General features: G+C 43.8%; 1 protein-coding gene across 1 annotated transcript; it reads left to right on the forward strand.

The window, feature by feature from the left end:
• The first annotated feature begins 245 nt into the window (after positions 1–245).
• ZMAT3 (zinc finger matrin-type 3) lies at positions 246–15,207 on the forward strand. Its single transcript, XM_082056973.1, has 6 exons — positions 246–280; positions 4,921–5,246; positions 6,625–6,744; positions 8,450–8,616; positions 8,724–8,824; positions 9,859–15,207. Exons 2-6 carry the CDS (start codon positions 4,977–4,979, stop codon positions 10,068–10,070), a joined length of 870 nt encoding a protein of 289 aa, XP_081913099.1. The 5' UTR covers positions 246–280; positions 4,921–4,976; the 3' UTR covers positions 10,071–15,207.
• Positions 15,208–21,142: the final 5,935 nt, after the last annotated feature.

The following is a 21,142-nucleotide window of genomic DNA, read 5'->3' on the forward strand; positions in this document are numbered from 1 at the left end:
CCGGACAGACAGCAGGTACCGGGCACCGGAGGACAAACGGGACCGGCCAGCGGCGCGGCAGGGCCACGCGTGAGCTGAAACCCCCGGTGCCAGCGCCGCGGGGCTGTCACACGAGTGGGGCTGCTGCTGGTTTCGTGGAAGCAGCACCGGCGCGGAGCGGCAAGCCGACCAGGACCGGATGCTCCAGGCTCCGCCCCGCCGCAGGCCCCGCCCCGCTGTCGTCACTTCCTGCAGCTGGTGCCGGCCGTGCCCGCCGGTGGTGGCCCTGCGGGGGGAAGCGGTGAGGGGGGAGCGGGGCCGTGGCCCCGGCCGGCGGGGGGGTGTGCGGGGGGCGGCGGGGACACGGCTCAGGCCGAGGGGGCGGGACCGGGGGTTTCAGCAGGGCCGGGAGGCGGTGTGGCCTGTGGGCTCGTATTTACTGGGGGGCTCGTCGTGTTTCTGCCGCGTTCCGGGGCGCTCAGGCTGCTTGGGTGGTGCGTCTGCCTTCGCTGTGTGCTGGGTTTGCATCGGCGTTTCCAGAGCTGTGCGCTGGTGCCATCAATCCTCGGGCTGCGGTTATTCCCAGGTAGCGGGTACCCGAGATTTTTATCCCTCAGAGTCCATCACCGAGGCTGCAAGGCACTGCTGCTCTGCAGAAATGTCCGCTAGGATCACAGCAGCGTTTTCTGATGCGCTGCTGATGTAAGAGAAAAATAATACCCTTAGTTTCTGGGTTACTAAATGTGTGTCCTCATCAGTGGAGGGTTAGTGGGCCCAGCACCTTGAGGTAGAATTGTGAATGATGTGTATTTGGTGTGGTGCTCTGTTTCTGATGCCTGTAGCATTATAAAATGACTCTGCTTTTCAGGATGAAGTTCTGTCTATGGCCAAGGGTAAAGTTCCTGGCAAAGTTAGGTTAAGTGATGTCAATGTTTCGAGATAAAAGCTTGAGAAGAAACGCGTCCTGTCTTGGAAAAACGAAAGAAATATAAAACCAAATGAAACAAACCCACAACTTGTTCATAATTTGTTTAAATTTCTGTCACTGTTATTAGCTGCCACAGCTACATTTAAAAACTAGTTCTGGTGGGAACACATGGCACATAGATGTCTCAGTATGCTTTACACTTATGGCCAAGGAAGGTCACATTTTGGGTGTGCTTTCCTCATCAAAGGGTGCTTGGATTTAAGGTCATACCAGTCCCTGTTATCTGTGCCACCACCAGTGCCTGTGTGCTGCTGGGCTGTGGTCCTCAGGATGTGGACGCTGGGTCTCCTCATTCACTGCTGCCCTTGGGATGCCCTAACCTGAAATTTGTGAAGAGGGCTGCATGTTTGTGTCACTTGTATCCACCTGAGGACAACTGACCTGGACTAGAAGTATATCCTCACCCATAAGGCATGTAGGAGGAGACATGGCTGAGATCTGAGAGATGCTGTCTTGCTGGAGAACTCTCCTCAGCTCACTCTGGAGAGCTGCAGGTCCTCACTCTGCCCAGGGCTGTACCATCATTAGTCCCTGGTGACCAAGGTTCCTCGTTTCTTTGCTGTTTTGTAGTGTAAGATTTTGCAGCTTCTCAAGTGAAGGGAAAGGAGTCAAAGCTGTCCCATTACCTTCTCCTGGACAGGGTGTCTATAGCAACCAGCAGTGGAGGGTTAAAGGGACATGTAAACAATCTGAATTTGAGTGATTCTTTTTTCTTTTAAATAATATCTGTAAGAAAGAAATCAAGATAGTTTGAGCAATTTCAGTGATGAAAGATCACCATTAGAAGAAACTCAGTGTTGCATATGCTAAGTCAAGTAGTTCTAATTCTAAAATTGCCCATGCAGCATTAATTTTATCTTCAGACTACTGTTTACTTTAAGAAACAGTAGATGACCTTACAATTAAAGATTTTCTAAGAATATTACATTATACTTTTTCCCCCGTGGATGCAGATCCTGTAAGCACTGTTTCCTCTCTTATATATGACAAATCCATCTATGACAGTTGCGTGTGGACGACTTGATGCCACAAACACTCATGCAAAATTAAGAAGATGGATCCTGACTGTCATTTCCTGTAAACCTCTTTATATTGCTCTGTGAAGTATTTAGCTGTAATTTACTTCCATTTTAAGGTAAGAATCCCATTATGGTGGTGTAATAAAACTCCAAAATTGGATGGCGTGCTTACCTGTTTGCATAGCTGATCTAAACTGCCTTGTTAAGTCAGTGTTATGATATATTTAACCACCATGAATATGAACTTGCTCCATCCGTAGCCCCACTGAAATTAATTAGACTGTCTACAGACTACTAGCTGAGGAAACTAAAGACAGCAAAATCTTATTCTGTAGTTCTGATTAACCAGGAACACATATGCTGAAAGATGGAGGGAAGTTAAGTAGCACTACAGAATTTACAGTGCTGTGGGATGATTTGCGCTGTACCTGTGTTTCCTTTTCCTTCTTTGGGGTGGAATCAGTTTTATCTTTTTTTCAGTTACTTTTAATGATAATAATTTTAATTTTGCTTTTATGGTGACATCTTGTTAGTTATAGTTCTGCAATTTCTCAGAGGCTTGATGGTGGAGGGCTATTTAAAGACATAGAAACTCCTGGTGGCTTTATTACTGTCTTAGAAGCTTGTCCCAAAGGCAATGCATGCTCTTTCCCCACCACTATCCCCCCATTTCTCTTTTCCCTTACCTTTAGTTACTAGTAGTAACTAAATTGCCTCCAATCTTGTATTATTTCAAAATCTGTTTTGTTTTGGTTTGGTTTTTAAATTATTTTTTATTTTTCCTAATAGAACATAGATCTCTCTGGAGCCAGTCTTACAGAGGTAATATGGTACCTAAAAATGCAGGTATCAACTGGGATTTTCAATAGCTTGAATGTGGCAATTTATTTATCTCCAGCTAATTTTACCAGGTTGAAAATCATAGAATTGTAGAATGGTTTGGGTTGGAAGGGATCTTAAAGATCATCTAGTCCAACCCCTGTCATGGACAGGGACACCTTCCAGTAGACCAGGTTGCCCAAAGCCCCGTCCAACTTGACCTTGAACACTCCCAGGGATGGGGCATCCACAGCTTCTCTGGCAGCCTGTTCCAGTGCCTCACCACCCTCATGGGGAAGAATTCCTTCCTTACATCTAATCCATAATAAATCTGCCATCTTTCAGTTTAAAGCCATTACCCCTTGTCCTATTGCTATGTGCCCTTGTAAAAAGTCCCTCTCCAGTTTTCCCCCTTTAGGTGCTGAAAGGCTGCAATAAGGTCTCCCCAGAGCCTTCTCTTCTTCAGGCTGAACAACCCCAACTGTCCGAGCCTGTCCTCATAGGAGAGGTGCTCCAGCCCTCTGATTGTCTTCACAGCCCTCCTCTGTACCCACTCCAGCAGCTCCATGTCCTTCTTGTGTTGGGGGCCTCAGGGCTGGACACAGCACTGCAGGTGGGGTCTCACCAGAGCAGGGCAGAGAGAGACAATCCCCTCCTTTAACCTGCTGGCCATGCTTCTTGTGATGCAGCCCAGGATACAGTTGGCTTTGTGGGCTGCAAGCGCACAGTGCCAGGTCATGTTGAGCTTCTTGTCGACCAGCACACCCTAGTCCTTTTCCTTATGCCTTCTAATCCCAGAATTTATCCCAGATAAATGCTATCTGCTTCTCCAGGTTGCTAAAAAGCCTTTGAAATCAATTTCTATTTTCACTTAGGAACTATTTCTATTTTCAACTTAGGAACACAGTTCTGAGGTGGCATTTAATTTACCTTTCCCTAATTTCCCAGAAGCATTATTTTAAAATGTAGATTTGGCTCACCCTTCGCTTAAACAAACAAAAAAAGCCCATAGCATAAACAGGGTCACTACCAATGCAGCCTTAGCTGAAAATGATCTGCAAAGGCCAAGATAACGTTTCTCTTGATCCCAGTGTAGCAGTGAACAGGATTTGTTATGATAAGGAGCTAATAAGACATTAACAAAAGTAGCTGTGCATTGATTCATAATATCATAGCTCTGCATTATTCTAGGAATGTTCATCCAGGGTTTTACATGTGATTTATAAACTTTAATTAAATAAGCCTCACAGAATCTCTTGTTGGAAATGTAGGGTTAGTTCTAAGAACTTGAATTAACTGAGAGATAATTGAATAAAGGTTAATATGGGATAAGCTCTCCATTTTTCAGAAGAAGAAGATATATCTTTAGATGGTACATTGGTTGTAGTTAGTAAAGGAAACATAAGAAATAGCTCAAGGTCATTCATCAAGGCCGTGGAAGAGCCCTTGGGAGCTGACTGCGTACAACAGCGTCTGCTCAGGTTGATTCCCACTCTTCTGCTTTTGTTGACTTACTTGAGAAAAGTGAACCGTAGAATATCTTCCCTCAGGAAGGTCTTTTTGAGGGATGTGTGTGTGCATGTATTTTATATCTACCTATAAAAAATAAATCTGCTTTGAAACATTTGGGTTCTTTTAAAGTCATCAGTGGCAGTAATACATTGCAATATTTGTTTAGGTCTTGGAGTGTGAGCTTGTCCTTAGGCTGCCAAAAGAGGATGTGGGTGACGGTTGCGTCCCTCCTATTCCTGTAACACAGCTCCATGTGCTGCGCTGGTTGTATGTCACATCTTGCAGTCATGGAGCAGTGGGGTCTGTGCTGTCGGTCAGGTACTGTGAGTGGTTAGGAGACTTCACCTGTCCAGGAAGGTGCTGTGGGGTGCTAACAACTACATTTTGGTCTTTGATCCACTTCTTATACATGTGTCTTTTAATCTGGCCCTGGTTGTCTGGGATGCTGCTGTTCCTGTGAGGTAAGTGTTATAAACTGACTTTATCCTGCTTGGCATTGTGAAAAGACGAAGTAGAGGCAAGGAAGTCATAGAAGTTATCCCTTGGATCGTCAGTCTTCCTATTAACACTGCTTATTTCAGCATCTGTGTTTCTCTGGTCTAGATCTGAAGAAGACTCCTCGTCCTTCAGAAGTAGCATGCCCACAGTCTTCCTGGCCAATGATTCTTCTACAGCAAGCAGGCCTTCTTCCTCATCCTGAGAAGCCTTCATCTCTTCCTATGTCAGTGGCTACAAGGCCAAGAGCCAGCTCACCACTGTCCCCACCAAAATCTCTCGGACTGGGGCCTTCCTTTCATCAGACACAAGAAGAAGAGCTTGCAAAGGTAGTGGAGCAGGACCCTATGCTGGAGGAACTATGTAAGCCTCTGTGCTGCAAGCTTTGCAATGTCACTCTGAATTCAGCACAACAAGCCCAGGCTCATTACCAGGTAAGGAGAACAGCATGAGACAAAGCTTTCTGGACTGCTGCATGTGCAGTATGTGTAGATGTACCTGTGCCAGTGCCCGTACTGCTGGTCATGTTGCTGTGGGAGCACAGAGTGAAGTGTGGGCTAATGCACAGGGAGCACCTGAGCTGCTCCAGGCCAGAGAAGTTGTACCCAGATGGCATGAATGAAAAGGCAGATGCTCATAATTTTCCTTTACTAAAATCTGTTTTCCACCTGCACACTCATCCGATAAAACAGATCTTCTGATTACATAGACATAATATTGTAAGGCTTGGACAGATGTTTTCTGCTGGATCCAGCAGTGCAGTTAGAAGCTGCTGCCATGTGCTCATCACTGCCTCCTTCCTGAGGTTGTGCACACAACTCTGGATCTGCTGGTGGGGCCATTTGTGCAAACTTTCTCATCTGCTTTGGACAGCATCAGCTGAGCCAGCTCAGACAAAACTAATTTTTTTCAAGCTGGTGTGGTTGACTTGTCTGAAATAGGTTAGGGACTACTTGCGTATGCTTCTTAGCTGAGGGATTGAATATTTCATAGTCTTATGTTACACTATTTTACTAGTGCTCTCTCTTACTAGTGCTGTATTTGTGTGACATGTGGAGATAGTAACTTTCTCCACCAGTAAATCCAAAAAGGTGTTTGTCCATCCTCAGCACATCAGACCCAGGTCTCAGATTTGCTCTTGCCCTGAAAAAGTGGTATCATGCCAGTTACGGGATAGGTTGAATTATTGTTATACTTCAACATCTGGTTTCTGCAGTATTTCTTCCGTGTGGGAATGGAAGTGCATTTATAGTACATAACTTGCATATATGCAAATGCCTTGCTGTATGTCCACAATGCATTTACATCCTCTCATGTAGCTCTATCAGGTTTTCAAAACACCCAAAAGAACCACAGTATATGTTTCCCAAGAGAAAATAAAACATAAAGCAGGGGTTTTTCTATTCAATCTCATATTTTAACTTGTGCATGCAACCTTATGAGAAGTGTGTGTGTGTGTGTGTGTGTGTGTGTGTTCAGGCTCATCAAAAAGCTATGCAAAGCAGTTAACATTCCATGTTTAACATACAAAATACTAGTTTTAAGTGAAATGGAAACAGATTGAGGAACTAATTGTAACCTTACTGATTTGAGAAAATCAGTCGAAAATGAGACTAAATCATGCTAAGTGATGAGCATTTTGGAGAAAAGGTCAGCATCTCTTAGGTTCTGAGCTGTTATTTTCTGGATGGCAGCTCCTTTACCTGAGGTGCCATCTTTGTGGCCACTTTCTCATTTTGGTCTCTGGATCCTTTTTCTTTCAGTGTAAGATACTATTATTAGGACAGCAATTAATTTGGGTTCTCTTTCCAGGGTAAAAACCACAGTAAGAAACTCCGAAATTACTATGCTGCCAATAGCTGTCCGGCACCTGCCAGGATGAGTAGTTCGGTTGAGCCTGCCCCACCTCAGGTTGTCTCCCTTCCAGCTCAGGTAAGGCATGGGAAGGTGACTGAGATCCTGCTGCTTGTCACCTCACCCCCAATAAGGATCACTAGTTGTCACACTTTGAGGATTACTGCAGAAGCTGGGAAAGAATTTTGCTTGTGATGGCACAGGCTCATAGAAATGGCCTGTTATGAACTGTTTGCTTTCCTTTGAAGGTACAGATACTGATCTGCCCTTGCAGACTGGACTTGAAATGTTCTATTTCTGCATGGCAAATGCTTTGATTCCCAGCAAGTCCGATATGCTGCTGATTATTGTTTAAGGGCAGGTATAAAACAACATTGTTGGAGCTGAATTTGAAAATGAGGATGTGGCATCTGCTCTGCACAATCATCCCTCCATGGTGTGAGAGAAGCCCACATGGAAAAAGTGCTTAGGTGCTCCTGCACCCATTGCCCAGGGCTGTTATCTAATTCCTCTTTTGTTGCTCCTTTTGCAGTGCTCATTCTTGTGTGTAAGGTGAATGGGTGGTTCCCTCAGATTAATTCTGTATCAGGTACATTAGAGGCAAAAGAGATGATTTTTGCTTTCTTCTTCCAGAATTCATCACATCTGATTGTCACGGGACTGAACAGCTAAGCTGGCTCTTGTACAGCTGGGCTGCAGGGATCGAAGCTCTGCCTGTCGTTTTCAAAAGCATAAGCCTCTGTTGTCTGTAGAAAAGCCAAGAGCATTTGCCGTAAGTGGCAGATTGTTCTGTGCGCTGTTGAAGCTGCCAGAGGGAGACTCAGTCCTGTGGAAATAACTCTGCAGCTCACAGAACTGAGTCGAGAGGGCTCAGGGTCCAGTCCTAGGTAGTGGGATATGGGTGCTGTACCTGCTAGGGTATCTGATTCCTTTTTTAATGGAGAAAATGGTCCATGGCAATAAAAAGACTGATCCAGGACCATGTGAGGATTCATGTTGTAATATGGAAGTCAGAATTGTGTGTGTCTATAAGCTTGAACAGTATCAAAGGAGATGTGGAAGAAACTTGACTTGGCAAGCGCCACAGCGAAATGGCTGTTTGAACCACTGCTGCTGCAGTGTTTACAAAGCACTTTTGTCTGGATGATAAACACGGAGGAGACGTGGTTGCTGCCCCAATCAGTGTGTGGTCTGACTAGACAGGCAGGAGCTACTCATGTGAGGCTGGGTCTTTCCTTGGAGGTCTTGATCCAGGTGTCCTCCCACCTGAAGGGGAAAGATCAGAGATTTGGCACCTCTGCTGTTGTTTTTTTTAAATCTCTTAGTGTGGTTAGGGAGCTGTGTAGAGACGGTACTGTGGAGAGATTAGTTACACTGTAAATACCTTTCAGTGGGTCTTCCTCGGTGGGAAAGTTACTGTTTGTCAGCTCCCAGCAGTCAGGAGTGGAGGAGTTAAATCACTGCTGTGAAGTAAACAAGCCTTGGTAGTTATTGCAGAAGTGCAGGGTGTTTGTTCAGGTTGCTTTCCTCTCCATATGAGGTCAGAGATTTCCCTAGTTCTTGAGGAATTTGCAGGTTCTCCCAGATGCTGGGCCAGGGAAAATGAAGTTCTTGTAAGAACAGTTTGGGGACCACTTGAGAGTGTCCTAATCCATATGCTCTAATTCCAGCTCTCTTGCTGTCTGATGAGGACAATACTGGTCTCGGTCCCACTGATTCAAGTATTTCAACGATTTAACCTTCTTGTGTTTGTTTCACATGCTCTCTCTCCTTTTGCTGCTAGATGGGATCCAGTAAACCAGGTGGCCGAGTGATCTTGGCCACGGAGAATGATTACTGCAAGCTTTGTGATGCCTCATTTAGCTCTCCAGCTGTGGCACAAGCTCACTACCAAGGGAAAAATCACGCCAAACGGCTGCGTCTTGCAGAAGCACAGAATAACTCATTCTCGTAGGTATTGTTCAACTTCACGCTCAGGCTGAAAGCATGTGGCAGTGTCTTTGGCTTTTTCTCAGAAAGCTCTGAACTGCAGCTGTTTGTATGTGTTTAATTTTCAGGGATGCATCAGAACTAGGCAAACGAAGGGCAAGGAAAGAAGGGAATGAATATAAGATGATGCAGAACAGAAGAAATACCTATACAGTTCAAAACAACACAGGTAACTGGGAGATTGAATCTGTTCTACAGTTGGAATAATAATGAATAATAAACAGACTTGTTTTTCTGCTGTTCCTAAGGTGTGTTTTAGCAGAGGTTGTGAAGGGAGCTGGTCCTAGCTCTGCTGATCCTACATGTCTGCATGTTGTTTTTCTGAGCTGCTAAAGTTGCTTTGTTTTGTCAGCCTGCTTGTTAGTTTGGTTTCTCAGTTTGTAACTTAATTTACCATCTGCCTGTATCTGAGGCTGCTCTAAGTGGTGACAATTTTCCTGCTTTATTTTCCTGGCGAGTGGCCAGGTGCTCTGACTCCTACTGTAGCACATCAACCTGTACTGGCACTCCCATGACCAGAGTGAGAGAGCATGTTAGCCACCCTCTGAGACCATCTGCTTCTAGAGTAGAGTTCTTCCTCTGATGTTAGCTACTTACTTTGTCTCTTTGCTATGATTTAAAGTGTGTTTTATAGTGTCCTGCCTGGCATCTGTTTCTCTTTTTCATTTTATGTTATGGGCACATATTAGCTGAAACCCCGATTCCTGGTGAAGCTTGGTTTAATCATGTCATTCCAACCACTGTCATGTGGAAAATATAAATATTTTAAAGTTATATTAAATGCAATTTTGTGATAATTTTAAACTGAGGCATCTTGTTCTAATCAAATGACCGTTCTAATTCTCAAATTGGAGGGTTAAGAAAGAAAAAAAAACCACAAACCAAAACAAACTTGAATCATCACTTAAATTATTAGGCTCCTAATTTTCAAAGCCCTATTGATTCTTAATAAGACTGAGGCACTAAGCCCGCTCTACAGCTTTAGAAAATACCAACAAGTACCGTTCCATTATGTGCTACCCCCCTTTAAATCGGGATCTCAATGAAGAAGTCATGTGGGAAAATGAGGTTCAGTCTCTAATCTGTTGAAGAAGAGAATCTTTGCCTTCTTTTTAAACATTTGTTGGACTTAGAAGTTGTCACTGAGCTGCCACAAGCTTTCCTTTCTTACAGAAAAAACAGACTTTTCTGTTGCCTCCTCAGGTCCCTACTTCAATCCCCGCTCACGCCAGAGGATTCCCCGGGATCTGGCCATGTGCGTCACCCCCAGCGGCCAGTTCTACTGCTCCATGTGCAACGCGGGGGCCAGCGAGGAGATGGAGTTCAGACAGCACTTAGAAAGCAAACAGCATAAAAGCAAGGTGTCCGAACAGCGGTATAGGAATGAGATGGAGAACCTCGGCTATGTACAATGACGCGCCACCCTTGGTAGTAGTTTGCAAATAGAGCAGCTTGTCTCTCGCCTGCTGTTTGCCACATGCCCTGCTTTGTGCTCCATTCGATAGGAGTCTGCTCTCGAGCTATACATGTAACACCTGCAAACTTAATGGTATGGTTAGATTTCTTTTCTGTCATAGTTGGCAGGATGACGCTGTGCGGGACATGAAGTGCTTTTGATGTTTGTTTGCTAATTATCTAAGGCTCTTCATTGTACTGAGTGGTGGGGAGGACTTTGTCTTCTCCCCAGCCTTCTGCATGAATATGCAAAGCCCAAGAAGTGCTGGAAACTTCTGTGGTTCTACCACACAGGTGGCCCATGTGCAAAGCCCACTCCCCTCTTTGCAGATCACAGAGCAGTGCTCCCAAATGCCTCCCTACAGCAGACTAAGTCTCTGTGCAGCTTGGAAAGGAAGGGCAGGCATGGAACCTGTGAATGTGGGACTTAGGTGGTGTACCTGTCCACAAATTGCTGCTTGTGGCCCCCATTACAGCCCAGAGTAAGTTCTTTCCACATCCTTGTAGAAAGGCTGTGCGTACCTCTCCTTGGAGGGTCATGTCTCGTACCGCTTCCTCTGTGGTGCAGATTTCATTCTGAACATCTGACATTGGATATCAGCTGATTAGCCCCATTCAGAAATACTCTCTTCTACCAGTTAACAATGAAAAAAGATTCTCCGTGTTGCTGGCTGGGCTCCTTAATGTACCATGGGTGTAGCTCATCTCCCTGAAGAGAATCTGTGGGGATCTCAGTGACTTGATGAAGTGAATTGGAAAGCAAACCTGCTCAGATGAGATGTACTCTGCTCTGATTCTGCCTTAGACTGAGCAGGGTTGATAACAGGTTGGAAGGAGCTGTCAGCTGCGATTTCTTTGCATACTGATGTAGAAGAAAGCAAGTGTTGGTCTCTGGCCTGCAACTCTCTCGCTGAGGGAAAGCAGGGCTGCCTGGCTCTTGAGGAGCACATGTTGATGTGCTCCACTTCCATGCCATTCCCTGCACAAGGCCCAGAGGGTGTTATGGAGCAGAGGTGAAATGCTCCTTTGGGCTAGAGCTACCAACAGTGGATGAATTTTTTCCCCTCTTTGTGATCCCATGTCAGAATAGGTTTTAATTCCATTCCTTGATGTGAACTTCATTGTTTTAGGGATCATCAGAAATCCAAAGTTAGGTAGGATGTAAATGTCACGGATAATGATTGTTTGAGTAACAGCTTTTTGACCACGCAGAAATATTCATGAAACTTTTTAAGCAACTGTGTAAGTGCAGACAAACCCAAAGGGTGTGCATCGGTTTTGATTTTCCTTAGCAAAAGTAGAAAGGAGGTAAAGAGCAGAAGTAGGGCTGACATTTATTTTTCTGCTCATTTGGGTAGATGTGAGGAGCTGTGGTTGAAATGTGGTTCACAATGTTTCTAAAACATTGTCCTCAGTGGCAAGTGCGGCGTGTAGATAACCTCTGTGGGACCTGATTCCCCACTGCGCTGCCACAGCTGTGCTCTGGTGCAGCTTCATTGACTCCAGTGGCAGGAGCAGAGAGGGGGTAAAGGAAGCACCATGGCTTGTCTCTCACTCTTGTTTAGGCAGTAGGTTGAATTAGATGCAGCTCCATTGGTATCAGTAGCATTTTACCAGGGATAAATTTTACCTAGCACATAATGTTGAAGGTAGTTCTCCCAGCCCCTTTTCTTGCTATTCTGATCCTGCCTTTTGCATTCCAGAAGGACTTTCTGCTTGCCTTAACCAATGAAAAATGAGTAAACTAACAAAAATCCAGGTAGTTTTTATTCATCTTTCTAGTCTGCCTCAAAAAGGTTTGTTGCACTTGGCCACTCCTCAGAAATCAAGTATCGTTATCTTTAGCTGCCTAAGGGTCAGGTTGCCGTACAACCTTAACACAGCCTTCCTAATTCCAGGCAAGGTGAGCTCTTGCACAGTTGTCAAAAGCAACCCCCTGCATCATTCCATGCTGATCCTTGCCCTGCGGATACAGGCAGAGCGATGGGCATCCTCTTGAATGGGATTCCCTTTCCCCTATGCAAAGCCCAGTTAAATAAGGTATGTGCACTGGAGCATGTCAGAAGGTGGGAGGACAGGTGCCCAGGTTTCAGAGCACTGACTGAGCAGTTTTGGCAACCTGTAAGTTTGTTTCTTCTGTGCTTTCCTGCCTCGGGCTCACCCTCTGTGCAGCCTTGAAGAACATTCCCCTTCCAAAAATCTCATCAGCCTTTTCCCCCTCATCTTTTGCAGTCAAGGGGCTCTGGTTTTCTCTTTGTGTTCTTTGTTTTGCTGGTCTGACACTGCAGTGCAGGGACAGCAGGAGCTGGATGAGCCTTACCACAATGTGCTTCACCAGAGTGATCTCTGCGCTATGATTAAACATCCCTCCTGCTGTGAATTAAAGCGTGGCATTTCCCCCAGGCTGTGAGTAGTAGTAGAAAAAACACACTTTGTGAAATCTGAGCAGGACGAGCTGTAGGTACTGGTGTTTAGCTTACTGCTAGGGCCAAGAAGACATTTTTGTCTGCTTTCACGTGTCCCAAAAAATCAACTGTTCACCACTTTGCTTTGGTTGCTGCTCCTGCTCTCAGCCCAGTGATCTGCTCCTCATTTGGCAGTGACAGCTGGAGGTGTCAAAACCCAGTTTGTTCCATGTGCTGAAACCGCCTGGTGACAGCTGGTGCAAACCTGCTGCAGCACACTGGTGTGCTTGTACATTGGGAGGATGTGCGAGGGAGGGCCGGGGGGCTGTTTCTGTGGGCTGCTCTGCGTGGGGCCAGGTCTAGTTTTGAGGAATAGCTTGAGTCTGCCTTGAGCAGAGAGGCCTCTATCTGCTTCGTTTTGACCAAGGGAGTACAATAAGTGAATGTCACCTGAGAATTTCAAAGTGGTGGGTTACATAGCAAGTATAAAGCAGACAGTGGGAGTTGAGCAACAAGGGATTTCCTACATGGGAGGAAAGAGATTTCTTGCTGGGAGAAACAGCTGAGACTCGCTTTGCCCCAGTGCTCAGTTGTGGCCTTTCCCTACGGGTGACCAAAGCTTTCCTCTCCCTCTTCAGCATTTCTTAACGGTTTTTGATCTTCCCACTCTCCCTCCAGCACAGGAAATTGTTGACTGCAAAGAGAAAAGACCCCACCTCAATAATATCATCAGGGTTCAGGCCAATGCAAACTCTTACTTATCAGTGTTCAAACCGCATGTTGAAAACACGTCCTGGCCAAACCGTATTTGACATAGGTGGGCTGGGGAGAAAACTGTACAGCTGTAGTACCATTTTCCAGACCTCATGAGTCTTTCTCATGTTTAAACAAAGTACCAAACTCAAGAAAGAGGACTTATGTGAAGCTGTCACATTGGCCAGTAGGTTAATGACCTTTGCTGCTAGAAACAAAATATAAATCAATGTGTTCATATTTATTTTACTGTGCTGACCACTAATTGATTTGTTAATATCTAAGGCATTATTCTGGAAGTTGTTTTTGTTGAAATAGAAAACTCTACATTGCACTTTGCTTTTGGATCAGAACAGGTATTTGTTGTATTTGTGAAAATGTTTTCCCTGCCACATATGTATTGTTATCTTTCCCTTGATACAAAAAACCCGACCAAAACAAACAACAAAACCCACCCCAAAAAAAAAACCCACCCAAATCTAACCAGTGAATCTTCTTTGTTTCTTTTAATGCCAAACAAAATGGGGATTTCCTTGCAACTTGCTCTTGAATGTCCATTTCTAATATTTGTTTTTCCTCCGATGGTTCCTTTGGTAACTTGGGATGATATTTTTTGGACACAGATGAACTTCATACTACATTTAAGCATTTCTTTTAAGGCAAGGAAGTAAATTATGTGGAATCCATGTATTTGTGAGGAGTATCAAAGTGATACTGTTTTGTTTGTATTATTAGCTGCTGTTTTGCATTCTGCACTAATGAGTAAATGTGTTCTAATCTTGCCTAACATTCGTCTATTTTTGACTTTTTGCTTTCTTCATGTAGATCAAAAGGAACCCTGAAAACTTCTGTGGAGTTGCTTAGGATGGTTATCAATGTAAAAAAATGCAGATTTTTTTCTGTAAAGATTTCTGTCTGTTTTCCTTTTCTAGATGCCCATTATGGGGTATTAGAAGGGAAAGGTATTGCCATGTTTGGATTCATATTTTAACTTACTAATGCATGATGTCCTTTTGCTACATTATTTCAGTAATACTATCACTGTAACCAGTGGGAATCTTGCCCAGGTCAGGAGTAAATGAAATACCCTAGCTAAATATATTGTGTTGCCTAGGGCTGGGCAAGGTACATTGCTAAAATTTGTCTTTTACTCCTGTGTTTGGGTTACAACACTCTTAAGCTTTTGCTTTTTGACGAATGTGTATCTGGTTCTGTAAGGATTTGGTCCTGCTCCAGCTAAAATAGTTTGTAGTACATTGACTTTAGTTGAGTAGGAACAAGCCTTGAGACCCTTCAGGAATTTCATACTGCTGATGTTTTCTCATATATGTGGTTTATGTTTTCTGGGATTTTTTTTTTTTTTTTATTTTACAACAATATTTACAAGGATGCTCTGGATGAGATGGGCATCTGTTGCCGATTATGGAAAAACAAACACCATGGTTGCAGAAGAATTAACAGAAAATGGAGAAGTGTGGACCTGGTTTCTTTGAAGTCAGTGGCTAAGCCCCTGTGTTTTGAGCTGGGCTGGCTTCTTGGCCATCTGCATAAAGTTGGAAGTGAAAATAAAATTCTCTTTCAAATAAATGTTGTCAAACAGTTGTCCTGGGAATCTCTCCTTTAAAAAATGTATCACAACTAAAATTGTATCTTTTTATCAGAAGTATCTGCAGGTAAAGGCAGGACTGTGCATTTTTAAATATAAAATCAGTTTTTCAGTCTGTGTTTTGCAGGGGAAAAATTACTTGATTTAATTTCCTTCTCCATCTGTCCAGCAACATCATTTGCAAGTGCTTTTAACGTGTTTCATCTAGAGCCTTCTTGTCAGGTTTGTTTTGTACATTTGTCCTTATTTTCTTTATATTGTACTGACCCCTGTGAGGGAATAGTTGATGACATTTTTTTCTTCCTCAATATATAATAAATCATCTTGCTCTTACAGCCTCAATGTCTAGTATCACTGCTGCTCATGATACAGCTGGACTATGCATGACTGAATTGATTTTAGCCTAGCGTTGAGTGCGACTACATGAGTAATATGTTTCAATACACTGATAAAGGATTATATTCCAGTGCAGAACTGGTTGCTGTGAAGGGGGTCAATGCACTTCCAGCTGTTACTGATAGCCAGCCGAGTTGAGGAGACGGAGGGGTGACCTCATTAATGTTTACAGATATATAAAGGATGAGTGTCACGAGGATAGAGCCAGCCTCTTCTCAGTGACAACCGAGGACAAGGGGTAGTGGGTGCAAACTGGAACACAAAAGATTCCACTTAAATTTGAGAAGAAACTTCTCAGTGAGGGTGACAGAACACTGGAACTGGCTGCCCAGGGTGGGTTATGGATTCTCCTACTCTGGAGGCATTCAAGACCTGCCTGGACACCTTCCTGTGTAACCTCATCTGGGTGTTCCTGCTCTGGCGGGGGGATTGGACTGGATGATCTTTCGAGGTCCCTTCCAATCCCTAACATTCTGTGATTCTGTGAGTTCTCCCCCTGAGCTGGCTTGGCTTCAGGAGTGGTTGGGAGCGCTTGGCATCTGACGGGAGGGGAACCAGAAGGCATGGGGTGGGCTCTGCTCGTGGCTGGAGCAGACATCACAAGCCCTGGAACAGCCTCAGGCTGACCACAGACTGACTTTTAACTGACTGAAAAAAAAAAAAGTGGGCACAAGCTGAGCCTGATACTTACATTTGCACATTTTCTGCCAGTGTGCTCTTTCCCTCTTTCATTACTTGAGGGTTGAAGAAGAGCATATGCTTATGCAGCATAGATGACTTTCCAAACAAAAAGGACATTCTGAACTGGAGCCTTGAAGCAGAGGACTTCTGAAGTTTGCTGGGTTCAACTCAGGTAAGAGACAAACATTGCCCTTGCTCGGTGCCGCAGGCACGCTGTCAGTGCAGGAGCTGTTGGCCTCAAGGGCAGGATCCTGGTGGCACATGTTCAAGGTGTGGGACAGTTGTTGAGGCACAGCTCTGCATGCAGAAGCAGCTGTCTAAACAGGGATGTGTCGCTGCACTCCCCAGTCATCTGTTACTCAAGGCATTGGGCCATTACAGGGAACAGTGACACCGTGGTGGAATTATCCTGATTTACCGTTTTGTCGGGCTGGGAGCTGGCTAAGTTCTTAGGTGACTTCTGTGCTAACAATGAAACGCAGGTTTTATGCGTTCTTAGTTATAGTAAATAGGGTCATAAAGACATTTAAGTGGAGCTTAATGTTAAATCTGACCGCAGCCCTTCATTGTCTTATGCCCAAGCAGACTGTGTTACTCTCAGTCATCCAAGGAACCAGAGGGAAGCAAAACTCTACAGAGCAGCATGTCCCCATTATCTGATGTTAAACCACTAAATTTTCAATACTTACATGTGCTAATTGTATTCCATATTAATTCTATAGCAATTTGGCACAGCCAAGCCATAGTGACACACACAAACCTGGGCAACCTAATTCACAGCCACGGGTGTTTGTTAAATTAGGTAGCAAATAAAATAATACAAAAACGGATGAAAATCTGAGACTAATTGTATGATTTGAAAGCATAAGTAGCCCTCCTTTTACCTCTCTAATTACTCTGATATCTAAGGATCTCATTTGGTTGTCTTGCACCATTTTAGAGCTGATGAAAAAAAGCTTGGAAGAAATAAGTGATTCACCCAGAAAGTCTGTGGCTGAAAAGGAAGATTGAATCCAAGACCTTTAAATACCAGGCCGTTGACTCTGCCACTTCTCCATTCAGCCTCACAGTTCACAGACTCATGAAAATTACTGGATTTTTCAAATAATTTTATTAATAATAATTTGTTTTTTCTTGTTTATATAATGGCTTTACAATGCGTTAGGAAATAGACTTTAGCCCATGGTTTTAAAACAATGAAGCTTGGCAGAGAGCTCTCAATATTGCTTCTGCCATTAAACCTTAGTGGAGAGGTGGAAAAAACAGCTTTTAGGAGGATTGTAGAGGGTGCGTGTTTGCAAAGTGCACGTTCTGGAGGGTCTTCTGTGTTCATTTATGTCCACTTCACATGAATTCTCTCTATTCCTACTTCTAGTTCTCCTAAAGCATTTGGTTTGAATACTGCTTGTCTGTTTTGAATAGAAAAGAGCTGCTATAACATGTAATACCTAGAATTCATTGGCCTAATCCTTCAGTGAATGACACACTTAATTGACCTTATTCCACTGGCTTTGCATCACCTCTCTACCTGCGTAAAACAAGAGCAAATCTATTTAAAGCTGGTGGAATTACACAAGTGTAAAGAGAGATAGAAAGATCATTCATAGTATGTTATCTAAGACTGGAGAGTGTCTTTAACAGGTGTTTGCTGTACATATAAAGATGTTAAAAAGTATTAATCTGAGGCTTGTTTCTTGATATCAAGGTAAAAAGAGGTGCTGTGAATGAAAGGACAAAGCGTAGGGTTGTAAGAAGAGAAGAACACAGTTGCACGATGAAGTAGAAATGTTGCATTGCGTGCGTCTGAGGAACTGCATGCGGGAATGTGGTATTTACCTGAAGAAGGCAGCCTGTGTACTTAGCTAAAAGTGATGAGGCCAATAGTGTGCAAAACACTACCCGAGCCTGTGTATTACCCTGGGTTTCAAATGATTAAACGTATGTATGAAAAAGAACTGTGAAAAGTCAAATTGCAAAATCCCTGTGTGCCAGAAGATATGATGACATATGGATTGATGCCTGATATTTGGGGAGTCTGTGAAGAATACTTCAGACTTAAAGGAATTGGAAAAAACAACAGCATGATGCTAAAAATCTTTGATTGCAGCTGACCAGAGAGCTAGAGAGCAAACTGACATGTATGACAATGGCTCATTTTTGCTCTGTGTGACCTTGCAGAGGTGGGGATTATTTCAAGAGGAGTGGAAGCTCCTGTGCGAGGCAGCACTGGCTCAAGAGCCTCCAAGGATTCGTCCTCCTCCATTTTGACCTGCCGTGTGTGTGTGCATGTGAAGCAGTATCTTCCTCCTTGGTATTATCCACTATTTAGAAGAGATCATTTTCCAGTTGTTTCTTGTTGCAGCTACCTCTAATACTGTTTGCAGTATCTTGGCAGCATCATGTTTGGCTTAATTAGGAAGTGGCCAAACCACTGAATATGTGGGGGTCTTAGACAAGCAGCTCCTGTTTCTAAAAGCTGGTGGGCACCTGCTGCTCGAGTAACAGTGATACTTGGAGCATATTTGGATTAGCAGGTGCAAATTCAGGCAGAGGAACAATGCAGTACATCTCCAGGGTATTGCATTTATTTATGTCGGGTGGGATCATTATGGGCTGCTGTACGTTCTGCTGGTCTGTCTGGTCACCAGCACCAAGGTACCCAGGTACAAGAGCTGTGTGCTTCTCATGCCTCCTCTTATCACTGGTCTCTGTGACTATGTCTTTGGGGTTCTGTTTTCTACTAACTTATCTTTGGTTTACCTTGTCACACAATTGCAGAAATGTGATTAATAGGACAGCTGTTATAATGTTTGTTTAACGACTCTGATTTAAAGTTTGTTTACTTGTGTGAAGCACAGATTTTTATTACGCAAACCCCAAGTAATCTCTGATGAGCGCTATTGAAAAGTACAAATAAAAGTGGTAACAGAAGAATATAAATATGAACAAGACAGATGTTTCAAGGTTGCAGTGACCCCAGGCACATGAAACTGAGGAGGCAGAAATGGGAGGCAGCAGTGGATACTGCCAGTCTGTCTTTTGCCAATCGCACAGTCCCAAGACACACGCTGGATGTTCAGCTGCCATATTTGCAATTATACCCTTGAAATAATATCTGATAAAATCCAAGCTACACTGCTGACCATTTGCATTAGCCTTCCCTTGAGGCTGATCTGCTGCATCCTGGCAGGCAGTATGCAGAAGGCTGGGGGATCGTTCTGCATGGCTGAACAGGCTGCACCTTCCCCTGCACTCACTTCCCATAAAGGGAAAATGCAGCAGGGCTTGGTTAAGCCCTTGTCCTTTGGGTGGGCTGTGTGTTAGTCCAGTGTCAGCACAGAAGATATGACAATGACTGTTAAGAAGATGAGGCTACATACCTGAAGCTTTGATAGAAGTGTCGGAGATTGTGGGTGAACGGAGTATGAAGAGAGGTGTTAGAAGTCCCATGTGGATGTGTGGAGCAGTATCTTTCCTTTTAACAGGTTTCTTGACAGAGAGACGGTTACACGAGCCTGAAGTCTTTTCATACCTTGCCTAGTGTCTAATACGTGGGACAGATTTCTGAAGACACGTTATTAACCTAGATTAGCATTAATCTTCATGCAGCTTCTCAAAGCTGCTAAGAAATGCAAAGATGGGACAGGCCACAGCTATATGTATATATGTGCTGGGTATATATTAGGACGTAATAAGCTTCCAAGGGAGTTCTTAATTTGGATACAGACTGTGTATGCTAATTATATGGCAACAGCCTTGACAATTAGCATGCATACTTTGAACATGCATTTCTGATTGTGGTAACAAAGCCAGCGTTGCCTTCTCCTCTCACTAACTTCAAAGGCATTGTCTTGATTTAAGAAATGGTGTCCTAAAGCTGTTAGGAGAATGTGAAGCTGTGTTGCTGCAGTTGTAAGGCTGCTCACTTCACAAACTGCATGGTAAATGGATGATCAGCCATGCTTTCTGAAATGGTTCATGAGAGTTTTAAGGTTACAAAATGCCAGCCAGCATTTATTGTCATTGCCATATAACATGATATTCCCAAGGTGAACACAGCAAAGGTCCTCCAAATCAGAGCATCACTCCCCAAAATGTCAGGATGCAAAGATATATCTTGGGTCTGGATCACAGGCTGTAATATTTAAAAGAGAATATAATGTACACATCTTAGAGGGAAAAGTAATAATTGGTGGAAGAAATGAGATTTGAAACAGAGACGGAGAATTTGAAGTTCTCTTGGGTGATCCTGCCAACCCTTGGACACAAGAGTGGCATAGATCACAGGTAACATTTAATAACACTTGGAACTTTAATCTGCTTGGGTGTTTTCATAAATCTCAGCAGACATTTTAAATTGCTGTAACATTTTTCTAAATCTGATTGCAAGTCATCTTTGAAAACAAGGCTTAGAAACACAAGCAAGTTAGTCTTCTACATAACTGACCTCCACAAAGGAAACTTGTTAGTATGTAGTTGTGCAACTGCAGTGGGTGCAGCTGTAGCCTCTGAGCCCAGCCAGAGCCATCGAGGACAATTCCCTGCACAAAACTGGAGTTACCTGGACCACCCACATCGAAATTAAAGCCTGTGGTTCCCTGTCTCTGCCAGGGTGCAACACTGGTTACCAGTCTCAAACTACATGTTTCATATAGAAACCCATCATCTTAATGCTGCAGTGCCACAGATCAAATTATAAATATTTCAGTGTCTTCCTGGAGACTGGTTGAGGTCACCCTGTGCTCAGTAGCTGCTGCTGAAGATGATCTAGATTTTCTTCAGAAGCAAAAGAAGCTGTGTCACATCACATGGTAACATCACTTATGTATGGCACGTGGGATAAAACTTAATGTTCTACAATTATAGTGTTTGATGGCTGGCAGCGATTTTGCCAGACAAATACCATGTGTCTTTCCCAGAAGGGTTCAATCTTTAATACTGTTTTGATGCTGGAGGCTTTTCCAATTTCTGTTTATTAAAAATGACTTATCCATGTTGGAAGTGCTGCTTTTGACCCAATACAGCTGGTGCCACCTACAGCACTGTGGAAAAATCATGGCTGCAGCATTTTCCTTCTGTGGAGTTGTTCTATGACCAAAGAAAACAGTCCTGTTGCAGAAATTAAGCCTTTGGAGGACTAAATATGTGTTAGCTCTTCATCTGCTTTGTGTGTTTTGAGGCTGCTTCCTAG

The sequence above is a fragment of the Streptopelia decaocto genome (assembly GCF_964273445.1).
Source record: "Streptopelia decaocto genome assembly, chromosome: 6".
Classification (NCBI taxonomy): domain Eukaryota; kingdom Metazoa; phylum Chordata; class Aves; order Columbiformes; family Columbidae; genus Streptopelia; species Streptopelia decaocto.

Bases quoted from the DNA above. Each gene is read 5' to 3' on its own strand.
- ZMAT3 (XM_082056973.1), top strand. From the start codon at position 4,977: ATGATTCTTCTACAGCAAGCAGGCCTTCTTCCTCATCCTGAGAAGCCT. The intron at 5,247-6,624 runs GTAAGGAGAACA...TTCTCTTTCCAG, and splicing joins AAGCCCAGGCTCATTACCAG to GGTAAAAACCACAGTAAGAA. The intron at 6,745-8,449 runs GTAAGGCATGGG...TTTTGCTGCTAG, and splicing joins TTGTCTCCCTTCCAGCTCAG to ATGGGATCCAGTAAACCAGG.